The 12,209-nt window shown below is 47.3% G+C and overlaps 1 protein-coding gene across 1 annotated transcript in view; it reads left to right on the top strand.

The window, feature by feature from the left end:
• The first annotated feature begins 217 nt into the window (after positions 1-217).
• Positions 218-12,209, top strand: part of LOC118928332 (WD repeat-containing protein 49-like) — a 36,880-nt gene continuing 24,888 nt past the window's right edge. Inside the window, 4 exon segments of the mRNA XM_057492818.1 lie at positions 218-290; positions 1,118-1,229; positions 2,474-2,579; positions 9,618-9,769. Of these exon segments, the coding sequence (XP_057348801.1) occupies positions 218-290; positions 1,118-1,229; positions 2,474-2,579; positions 9,618-9,769 (443 nt within the window).

The following is a 12,209-nucleotide window of genomic DNA, read 5'->3' as shown; positions in this document are numbered from 1 at the left end:
GCTGGACTGTGGCAGCACCACTCTGAGATGAAGCAGGCATTCACTGGCTTTGGCTGAGCCCTCCTGACGGGCAAATCCTTCCCCCAGTTCCTGGAAAGCAGTTGAGCTTATAATAACAGACACAGCTCCCAGTCAGAAACCAATTATCCTTCAACTGCTTGCTGAAGTCACAAGCAATGGAAAAGAATTCTTATCTGGGGCCAGACAGAGGCTAAAGATGAAATATCCTTCTCCCTTCCTGCCCCAAGGCCCCTCAGCCACCTCGGACAAGGCTGAGGTTGGAGGTCACGGTAAGCCCGGTGGGGGTTTCCTTCATGATCTGGTGAGATTACTGTCTGAAACCTGCAGGAAAGCCCTTGATTGCTTCTATATGGTGCTCTGCTTGATTTTACTGTTCAGTAGATTCATAGACCAAAAAGTTATTTTGACTGAAAATATCTGTCAAAATAATTATGGGAGAAGTGGCTGGTTGGTCGATGAAATTGACAGGTAGATTCAGTGAGCCTCTATTTAGGAGGCAGACAGTCGTGGGTTTGAGGTTTAGTACCACTTTCTTGACCACAAGGTTCTTAACGCCTCTAGGTGTCAGTTTCCTCACCTGTATGATGGAAGTAAAGGTGCTCACCTCACTGAGGTCATGTGAGGCCCAACAAGTCATCTATGGAGAGGTCCTGGCATAATGTCTGGCGCTCAGTAGACATTTAATAAAAGAGAGTTTCCCTGGAACGAGGTGGCTTTCTTCGTGTGCTCTTTCCCCCAGGTGACCCTCCTTGCCTCTTTCTAGAAAAGGAGGGGAAAAGAATCTCTCTCTTCTTACACACATCATTTCCTTTCTTCGGGCTCTCGGTGGGTTAACGTTGAGAGAAGAGGAAAACACAGTTTATCGCCGAGAGAGAACATGGGACCTTTCAAGATCAGCTGCTTGTCAGAAAATTGACCGATCATGTGAGAAAGCTGAGTTTTGATTTTCTGTGAATATTTTTAGGGTGCACTAAGGGAACAATGAATGTCACGCAGAAGATGAAAGAGACAAGGGATGTTAGAAAAGATGTCAAGGCGAGAAAAGGCCAAGCCCTCCTTGGTTTGCCCCAGAGGTGAGCAGAACGTGATCGAACAGTTTTCCGCATCTATAAAGGAGTCAAGGCATTTTCATTCTGTAAGAGAAAAAACTTGCTTCTGACAGGTGGAATGGATAGAACAATCAGAGTCTGGAATCCATACCTGCCTAGGTGAGTTTTCTTTCTCTTTCCAACCCCAAGTGTCATTGATCTGGTAAGGCACCTGAGAGCAGGGCGGGGCCACTAATTATCTGTTAGAATAATTTAAGAACCCCTGTCCCACACTGACCTCTCTCACACACACCGAGGAAACTCCTGTTTGTGGCCCACACTTTGGGGTTAACAAGCAACCCGTTGAAGCTCGGAAAAGTTAAATAACTTGTTGTAAGTAATGGCAGATTCAGGGTTCACACACAGTTGGGCTTCTTTTAAAACCTTACATCATTCCTGTCAATAAGTGTTAAAGACAAGATGGATGGAGAGTGGGAAATGGGGAGCGGCCTTCTCATGCGACGGTAGTGGGGATCTGGGAGTAAGAACCAGCCTGTAGGGCATGCTGAGGTTCCTTGCCTGGCCTCTGTACCAGGCATCTGGGGTAACCCTGCCCCCTGGCAGCGTGTCAGGCAGCTGTGGAGGCGCTGCTGTGTGGCAGGGAAGCACGTGGGTCCTGATCCTGCCTCCGTCACTTCCTTGCTGGGTGACCCTGAGCAAGGGCTGCAGCCTCAGTCTGCTTGTCTACAATGGTGACAAGACTTCCCACTCCTAGAGCAGTGATAAAGATTGCAAATGAGGGCATCCACCATGTGCTTGGTGCAATGCGGGATGCCTAATAAGAAAGAAAGAAAAATGATTTTCTACCCACTTCTGTTACCTTAGACTCCCATTTGTCTGGTGATGGAGAACAATTTGTTTACTTTCAAGTGACTTGGTAATAAAAAGGCCCTGCGCTCTCCCGCCTTCAACCTCTGCCCTACCTGCCCTCCCTCCCACCACACCCGGCCTGGACACCCTGAGGGCACTGGGATTCCTCAGAACTCCTTAAAATACACATCTTGAGGAGATGTTCCCCCAGATCTGAGTGCTGTTAGCTCCAGCCTGCATAAATCAGCAACCTGCCCACATTCTACTCCGGCTCCACCCTGCGCTCTTCCTCCTTTATTCCTTTTGTGATGTTCTTGTCAGCAGCTAGAGAAACAAAGCCCAGGGCTTCATCTCACACTGAGCTGTGTGCCTATAACTGGGTATTATTCACTTCAGCCCTTTTATCACGCGGGATACATACTTGCGTAATTTCAGAGGGAGACATAACCCTCCTCCGGGCTGAACAGAACTGCCAAATCCAAGCCGAGTTTAGTCTTGCATTTTTATTTAGAAATAACAGACAGAACTGTTCATCTGTTCTTTTTCTACTCTAGAAAACCAATAGGTCTGCTGAAAAGCCACACAGCGCCTGTGATCTATATCCATGTGTCTGCTGAGGACAGCAAAACATTTTCCATGTCCACCGACAACACTATTAAGGTCTTTGTCCTTTTACGTTTTGTTGCATTGTCCCGTGTGGTTTCCGGGTCTCAAAGGTGTCGCTTTGTGTTTTTGTTTCCCCTCTCTGTGGCTTTAGGAGCCTTTGCAATAGCGGATACTCAAGTGGTCACATTTATAGGTCTGCTTTGGAAGGGAGGTTATGCAGGCGATGGAAGGGTAGCCTCAGAGAACTTTCTATACCTGGTGTTTTGTTCATATGAGTGAACTTTACATCATTTAGGTCCCCGGTTGCGTACTGTCTGAAGGTTCCCCTATGAAAATGGGTTGGGGAATACAGAAGAGCAGCAGGGGACAGAATGGGGACATACAGGGAAGCCACAGCCTCTTGCCACTATGGCTATCATCTTACCTTGCACTATACATAGGACAAGTGGGCCCTTTCTTAAATGTGTATGAGGTTTAGAATGTAAGCATTTCTGGCTCTGGTGAAGGCGGTGATATTACCATCTTCCTTTTGTCTGCCTTCACACCTCATTCCTAGGGTCCTATCCACCTCTAAAACTTGGCTACACTGTGATCTTTGTGATGTACTATTTTTACACAAAAGAAAAGAAATTTCACTGTTGTGCTTCACCCATTATTTCACATGCTTTTCCGGTGAACGTGACACATCTTTCAGGATTCATCCACCTTCTTTTCTGGACTGTCCTGGGGCCAGGAAATGGGACTCAGAGCAGCCAGAGTCAGAGGAACGTTAGAATCTCAGGACAGAGATGAGCATCACTGCTTTATGGATCCATAAACCAGCTCTCTGACCACTCACATCATCAACGATTGATATGTGTTATGGGCTGATCTGTGTCCCCTGAAATTCATATGTTGAAGTTCAAAGTGCCAGTACCTTAGAATGTGACTGTATTTGGAGATAGGACCTCTAAAGAAGTTGTTAAGGTTAAATGAGGTCACACTGGTTGGTAGGCCCTAGTCCGATAGGACTGGTGTCCCTATAAGAAGAGGATACCAGGACCTTTAGACCAAGAGGTGGCCCTGTGAAGACACAGCAAGAAAATAGGTCTCCAAAAGCCGAGAGAGAGGCCTCAGAGAAAAGCAAACCTACCCACGCCTTGATCTTGGACTTCAATCCCTTACTTCACACCATACGTAGAAGTTGACTCAAAATGATCATGGACCTAAATGTAAAAGAGCTGAAACGACAAAACCCATAGGAGAACACATAGGAGTAAATCTTCCTGAACTTGGGCCAGGCAATGATTTCTTAGATATGACATCAATAACACAAGAGACAAAAAAATAGGTGAGTTTGACTCCATCAAAGTTAAAAACTTGTGCTTCAGAGAGCACCATTAAGCAAGTGACAAGATAACCCTTGCTTAGAATGGAGGAAAATTTGCAAATCATATATCTGATAAGGGATTTACTTACACCTAGAATACAAAGAGCCCTTAGTGTTCAGCAATAAGGGCACAAATAACCCAAAATGGGCAAAGGACTTGAATAGGAATTTCTTTGAAGAAAATAACCAAACGGCCAGTAAATACATGACTAGATGCTCAAAATCATTAGTCATGGACACAAACCAAAACCACAATGAGATATCAGTTCCCACCCATCAGGGCGGCTAACCTCAAGATAGATGACAGCATGAGTTAGCAAGGACGTGGAGAATCTGGAGCCCTCATTCACTGCTGGTGGGAATTTAAGATGGCACAGCCCTTCTGAAAAACATTTTGGCAGTTCCTCAAATGTGAACCCCAGAGTTACCACATGACCTAGAAATTCCACTTCTAGGTTTATACCCGAGAGAAAAACATACTTTCACACAAACCCTTGCATTTGAGTATTCAAAGCAGCTTATCATGATAGCCAAAATGTGGAAATAAACTAAATGCCCATGAACTGATTCATGGTTGAACAAAATGTGGTATATCCATACAGTGAAATATCATTCAGCAACAAAAAGAACCATAGAGTTACCACATGACCTATGAAATTCCACTTCTAGGTTTACACCCAAGAGAAATGAAAATATGCTTTTCACATAAACACTTGCATTTGAGTATTCATAGCAGCATTATCATAATAGCCAAAATGTGGAAATAAACCAAATGTCCATGAACTGATGCATGGACGAACAAAATGTGGTATATCCATACAGTGAAATATTATTCAGCAACAAAAAATAATGAAGTCCTGATGCTTGTCACAACATGAGTGAACTTTGAAAAGCTTATATTAAGTGAAAGTCATGAAAGGCCATGTACTGCATGATTCCATTTTTGGGAAATATTCAGAATAGGCATATCCACAGCATCTGAAACTGGTTTGTTTAGATGCCAGGATGTGGGGATGAGGTGAGAATAGGGAGTGACTGCTTAATGGGTGTGGGGTTTCTTTGTGGAGAAATGGAAATGATTTGAAATTAGACAGTGGTGATGATTACACAACTCTGTGCTAAACACCACTGAATTGTACACCTTAAAAATGTGCATTTTGTGATAAGTGAATTATATCTCAATAAAACTGTTCATTTTAAGGAGTCGGGGGGAAGAGTCAAGGATGACACCAAGGTCTGGAGCCTAAGCCAAAAACTGAGATGGGAAGAGGGTGGGGGAGCGGAGGTATAAGATCAGGAGCCCAGCTGTGGATGTGTTGGATAATGTCATCCTGAGTTAAGCAGAGAGGGCGGTGCTGGAGATATAAATCTGGGAGTCATTAGCACTTAGATGGAATTTGACTCCATGGAACAGAAGAGATCACCAAAGGAACAAGAGAAGGCAAAGGGGAGGACAGCCTCAAAGACTGAGAACAGGGGCACATGATGTCTTGGGGCTTTATTGCTTGTGGGCCCCCACCAGGCTTCTGTACAGGTTCCTTAGAGCCCATCTCAGCACAACAATGAGTTTATTTGATATAAAATTAGGTGCTGAGATCACAGTGAGTGACACAACCAGACCCAGCCTCAGGTCAGTCCTGCAAGCAAATTGAATTAGAGCTGTGAGATTTGTGCACTTCAGTTTGTGATTTATTTTGAAAAATCGAATTCATCCAAAGCCATCATCCAAAGCCACAGAGTTGGAGACTTCCTATTTTTGATGAGCTTTTTTTACCCCCCAAACAACTTGCCACCGTTAGATAATCAAAATTGTGTATGTGAGGACATGTCTTCTATCCTATTTTCTTTTCCTAATTCCTCTCTATTTTCTTCCAATCTAAACTCATGATTACAAGATTAGCATCTTGCCTGTGATGATTCAGGCATATTGAATCACTTCCCAAAATGTGTTTAAAATATATTGAGATCCCATCTTGGAAATATGGTGTGTAATTTATTTCAGAATATATTATTCCTATCAAATAAAAACTAATCAGCTAGGAACCAAACAGCTAAATTTCTAACATGCCTGATCAGATAGTCTTCATTCTTTGAACTGATTTTCCAACCCAAATATTTCCCTTCTCCAAATCATGGGGACATGTGAAATATTTCAGGAGTGTGCTGGCTTCTAGCATTCTTAAAAGGAGAAGAAAGTGCCAGATTTTGGTTTCCATTCTCACTGGTTATTTTCTGTGGATTTAATTACACCTTACAAAGAGGTCTGTCCTGTGTCAACGAAATTAGAATGAAAAGAAAGTAACTTCTTGGAGGGAAGATAGCATGGTATATTGGTTAAGGTAAGGCTTGTCACTGTAACCAGTAAACCCCATATTTTCCATAGATTGAAACAGTAGAAGTTTATTTCTCTCCCCTGTACTGACACAATGCCAGCACCCCTGGTAAGGGCCAATTTTTCTCCCACTCAAGAATTGGTGTCTATAGCTGGGGTCCCACCCTGCCTCGATTCACAGAGTCCTCTTCATCCTGGTGCAATAGGGGTGAAAACAGAGACGGCAGACCTGCCCTTTTAAAATTCCAGCCATAAATGACGTACCGCTTTCTCTCACGTGCTACTGCAGAGGTCACAGCTGCATGAAAGGAAACCTGGGAAAAGCCTTAGTCTGGTAGCCACTTCCCAGCAACAACCTTTCTGTGGACATGGATTTGCGTGGGGACAGAATGCTCCGGAGACATGCAGACCTGAGTCCAAACTCTGAAACTACCGACTAGGTGACCTTGGGTGAAGGAGCCAATCCTTCTGAACCAAGTTGCTTAATTCTTTTGGACAACAGGTTTATTCTGCTGCAAAAGGGGAGAAAGACCCACTGTGCTGTAGGTTAGTCATGTTCATAAAAAAGAATAAATATATGAACTCTGCTCACCACAGAATAGTAGTCTTACCAGGTAAGACTGTTGTGAGCCAAAGAGACAAAAATCTGAGTCAAATAGCTTAAGCTAAAAAAGGGAGAATGTACTGGTTACTGAAACCAGATCATTGGACAGATGGCCTCCTGGGAGGTCGGGTTCAGAGAGGGCACCATTGCTCCCACACTCCGTGCCTGCACCTTGAATTTCTGCTCGGTGGGGTAGATCGGCCTCATCAATTCCTACTGCAGAAAGGCTTTCTCCTTCCAAATGGCCAGGACCCTAGATGCCCACATCCTGAACTCACATCCCAGCTCCAGTTTCACTGGCAGCACCAGCCAGAAACATCGGAGGGAAGGACACAGGGTGAGTGGGCTTGGATCCTATGCGTACTGCATGGAGCCAGAGAGGCAGCCCTCTTAACGGAAGACAGGACGATGCCAGCCAGACAAGAGAGAAGTCTGTGATGCTTAATTTGTTGTGGCCATTTTTATTTTAGGGATTGAATGTCAATTTGCAGAATCAACCTCAGGATCGGTATGAGCTCCTCCCTGCCTTTCCTGTTCACAGACCTTGTGGGCATCCCTCTATAGCACCCCACCTGAGATCACTCTTACCAGGCTCCAGAAGAGCTCTGTCCTCCCCCTCACCAAAACCCTCTTTTTCCATGAGATGTACCATTATCTCGTGAAGTGAGAAGAAATTAGCAGATAAATGGATTCGGTTGTGGTATGAGTGACTGATAAGAAGTGGGTGTGTCACCTTTCTTTCCAGGAAAATGGTGTCTTCAAGAACGGATGCCCCTTGAACAAGCAGCCCTCAGGGTCACCTTTTTCATGGGATTCTTCTGCTCTGATCACACTCCCCTGGGGATGACCTCCCAGGATGGTATTACCCACCTTTCCCCTTCTATGCCATGACCTAAAATCACAGATATAAAGGCATTCTGGAACTTCTCAAATGAATGTACTAACTCCAGGGAAGAATGAAAGGAAAAGAAACAATATAAATACAACAAATAAGAATCTGGCTTAAGTGGTAAAGGTGTCAAACCCAAGATAGCTAATTTGCTTCCTGGAATCTCTATAGAGGGGAAAGAAACCCCATCTAAGCACATCCCGCCCACTTTAACCCTTCGAGGTTCCCAGGCAACCCTGGAGGGAGATGGGACTGGGACTGGCTCCTGGTTTAGCTGCTCGCTAGCTCTGTAAACCTGGGGGAGCCGTCTGAGACTCAATCGCTAGCACCTACTGCTGCCTGAAGAGTGTGTTTGTTTCCTACTGTAACAAAGGCCCTCACGCTGGGGGCTTAAACAGCAGAACTGATTGTCTCACAGCTCTGGAGGCTGGAAGTCTGAAATCAAGGGGTTGGCAGGGTTGGTTTCTTCTGAGGCCGTGAGCGAGGCTCTGGTCTGTGCCCCTCACCTAGCTTCCCGTAGTTTGCTGAAGTGTGGCCCTCCTTGGCCTCTAGCCTCACCCTGTCTCTGTCTTCATCCTCACAGGATGTTCCCCCTCTGTCCATGCCAGTCTCCAAACTTCCCCTTCTTGTGAGGACACAAGTCAGGATTATTAGGCCCCACCCTCTTCCATGTGACCTCATATCAACTAATTACACTTGCAGTACTCTGACTTCCAAATAAGATCGTGTTTGGCAGTACTGAGGACTATTCAACATACCCATTTTGTGGGGACATAATTCAGCCCATATGTAACTCCGGGGAGAGGAAATTCTGGGGCTAAATATCTCTAAAATCAAAATCAGTCAAAGGGAGAAATAAAGTTTAAAACCCATTTATTGCTCACAAACTGCAGTCTGGGTGTCCCTTTCCTTCTCAGGCAGAAGCAAGCAAGACCTCCCCCTAACTTCTCAGGTTCAGATAAGCCCTCCATTGGCCCAGGTAATTACCCATTGATATGGAAATGAAGTACAACTCTCCACCCCTGAGGAAGGCCTGTTGATATGTATATGCACTAAAGCCAGGCAAGATAGTCTAGAAATATTACAACTTTACCCACACCATAACAAAGAGTAAATGGAACAATGTATATAAAGCATTTAACACAAGGCTTGGTGTCTTTTAGTTCACTAACAGCTGCCTGTGTGATGACGTCATTTCCCCTACACTGGGCCAATTGCTCCTTTCCAGGCACGAGGCATCAGATCCAAGGACCTTAAGATAATACAAGAGCCATGGCATGACTTATGTAACAATCATAATAAATGATCACCAATAATGGTATCATTCTAATTATATTACATGCCATTTTACTATGTTCTAGCCACTATCCTAAACATAGTTTTTTTAAATTCCTTAGAACAACTCTATAAGATAGGTATTATTATTATTATTATTCTCCCCACTTTGCAGATGAAGAAACTGAAGGAAAGGAAGTAATTTGCCCCAGGCCAACAGCCGTTAGGTGATAGAGCTGGGGGTTCTGGACCTCATGCCCTCAACCGATAGACACCCTGAGGGCTGTCCCCTGTGTCCTCCCAGTGTCTGTCCAGGGCTGGTTTTTGAGACCTGTATTAAGAAATGGGACCCTCTCTGGGGGACACAGCTCTGGGGGGGCTCAGCCACAGGTGTGCAGCTCCTCGGGCAACCTCAGAATGGGGGAGGGCTGAGGAACATGGCCCCCACTTTTTTTGCTTTTTGTACAAACCGTGAAGGAGAGTATTTCACATTTTTCCTTTTGGTGAGGTGGGAATGGGGCAAAACTTTGGTTGAGCCCAACCTGCAACAGGTGATGGCTTTGGAAACGCAGCAGCACCCCCTGTTCAAGACCCCCGATCACTTTCCCCCTTCTCCTCCTCAGATCTGAGATCTGGAGAACGACACCTGCTTGTTCACCGCCTCCTCCAAAGCCAGCGGGATTAAGGGCGAGCTTGCGGCCTGCCTCTATCTCCCGGGCCCCAGAGCCCTGTGTGTAGCCACTGATGCTGTTGCCCTCCTGCACCTGAGACTGAGGTACCAGGCCAGCCTCTTGGCGCCGAGCAGCCGGCTCTCTGGGGGGAATATGGAGACCTGAGCAGCTGCTTGGAACCTTCTAGTTAACAATCCCAAACCGCGTGCCCCGAGTCCCTAGCTCACAGCATACACTGGCGAGCTCCCTCGTTAACATCTCCCATTAATTACTCCAGCACCACTTCCTCACCTCCTGGGCCCTAATCCACCCTCCGTCCTATGCCTGTAGTAAGTGCCCAAGAGGCCCCGGGGGCTGCTTACCCAGCCCAAAGGTGTGGACCCTGCTTGCAGTCCTGTTGCCCCCACAGATCTCCACACCTGGGACCCTGTCCCTGAGGCAGGCAGCCCTTCAGGGACAGCCCTCACCCAGAGGACAAGACCAGGGTCTTTGTGGACAGTCCCCTGCGGGCTTCTCCTGCCAGGGCCTCGGTGTCAGGGAGCTTGACTGCCTTGAAGGCCGAAGCTTCCCTGATTCCCCTGCAGGGGGTCCACCTCGGTTTCCTCGGTGCACCTGGGCCAGGCCGCATTTCCCTGCACCCTTGGCAAGGAAAATGGGTGCCGACCTGCCTTACTTTTCCATGCTCAGGTTGGTCATTGAGATGGTCCTACCCCCACACTGAGGGCCCGCTCTGCCCCGGGCGCCTGTCTGCCTGCTGGGCACAGACTGTCTCATTTTACTAAAGAGTTGTAAGTCCTGCCTCTCAGGTACCCAGAAGTCATCTTGTCCAACCCTGAAGTTTGATAGATAAGCAGAGGCCTAGAGAAGGCGATGAATTTGCCCAGGTCACACAGGGGCTTAGATGCAATGCTGGGACTGGTATTTCTGTCTGGCGATGCCTGGTCCCTGCTTCCCCCTGCATGGCGCTTCTCCCACTGAGTGGGCAAAACTCTGGGGCTTTGAAAGGGATGGGGAGCTCCACGCTTAAAAAGAAAAATCAGACAATAAGAGGCCCAGTGGCTAATCTTCCTCCAGAGCCTGCAGAGAAAGCTGCTCTCAGATGGTCCCGAGGGGCACCTAGGGGCGATGCAGAGAATTGGTTCTGCCCCTGGGCCCGAGGCCTAGGGGTGAGTCACACTCCTCTCAGCCTCAGCAGCGGGGGAGCTCTACCCTGCCCACCTGGCCGGGCTGGCAGCGCACCCCGCCCTCTGCATACTGACAGTGGAGGGTCGCTGTGGCCTGCTCAGGGTTCAGGCCTGGTCTGCTGCTTCGTCCCACCTGGTTACCCCCTTGCCCCACTGACATAAATACGTCCCTCATTCCCATCCCCAGCTTGTCCCCTGTGTCTTCCCTGCAGAACTAGGAGAGCCAAGCCACTAACCTATGAGACCCGAGGGAAGGGTGCAGGGAAGCTTTTAGACGGAATATCTGATCTGGCAGGTTTCAAATCCTGTGTATACGATAATGGCAACTGGATTCCCTGAGCCAAAAATGAGGGCATGCAGTCTCGAAAAGCTGTTTGTTTTTTTAAATTTGTGACTATTTGCATAGGAAAAAAATCTTAAATACACTGATTGCATTTGGTGATTGAATCACACATCAAGAATTAACTGTATGGGAAAGTGATCAGTTGCACAGCGTCAGAACCATTCTGTGCTGCACAGAGCATACGGCTGCTGCCCCTGCCTGTGCCCCGGTTTGCCCGCTGAGGCCGTGGGAAAGGCTGTGCAGATTGGTCAAATCGTGGGTACGGCCTGGCCTGGGAGCGCCAGCTCTTCACACACGGTGCCAAAGAACCAGCTGAAAAGCAGGAACTCCGGTCAGTCACACGCTGTTTGTTCTACATGACATCACTGTGTAGAACAAACAGCCTGTTGGATTGGGTTTTTTTTGGAGCCCGGTGACTGAAATTCCACCTTGTCGCAAAACAAGCCTCAGTCTCTATCCAGCACCGACGTTCAGGTGCCAGAGAGCGTCTGCCAGCCTTGCTTTGTCACTCGAGGGCTTTGTGATCTCGGCCAAATGATGCCCTTCCCCCCTCCCGCCTCACTGCCAGACTCCACCTTCACATCCCACTGTCCAGGGACCATCCATGGGAAAGTTCTCATCATCCTTATGTGAGGCCCTGTTCTTTCTTGAAGAGGATCCCGCCACCCACACTGAGAATCCTCTGGCACTAAGTCTGAGGTTTCAGACCCACCGCATCTCTATTAGCAGCCCAGCGGTGGGGCTGAGCATCGGGGGGACGATAATGAGACAGCAAACAGAGCAGGAGTGCTGGGAACCATCATCAGTTAGTCAATCAACATCCACTGCACGCCAGGCTCCTCCGGATATTCTACCTCACTTACTCCTCTCAAAATTCCCACAAAGGATTCATTTCATGGGTGAAGAAATTAGAGCGAAGGGGTTGGGTTGCTTAACTCCCAGGGCTGTCCGTTCTGCGTGCTGACCTCCCAGAGAAACTCCCGGGGTGAGGCCATAGGCGCAGACGAGCCCTCTGCA

This window comes from Manis pentadactyla, chromosome 2, assembly GCF_030020395.1.
Source record: "Manis pentadactyla isolate mManPen7 chromosome 2, mManPen7.hap1, whole genome shotgun sequence".
Lineage (NCBI taxonomy): Eukaryota > Metazoa > Chordata > Mammalia > Pholidota > Manidae > Manis > Manis pentadactyla.
Note: the sequence above shows the minus strand (reverse complement) of the source record. Positions and strands in the feature narration are given on the sequence as shown.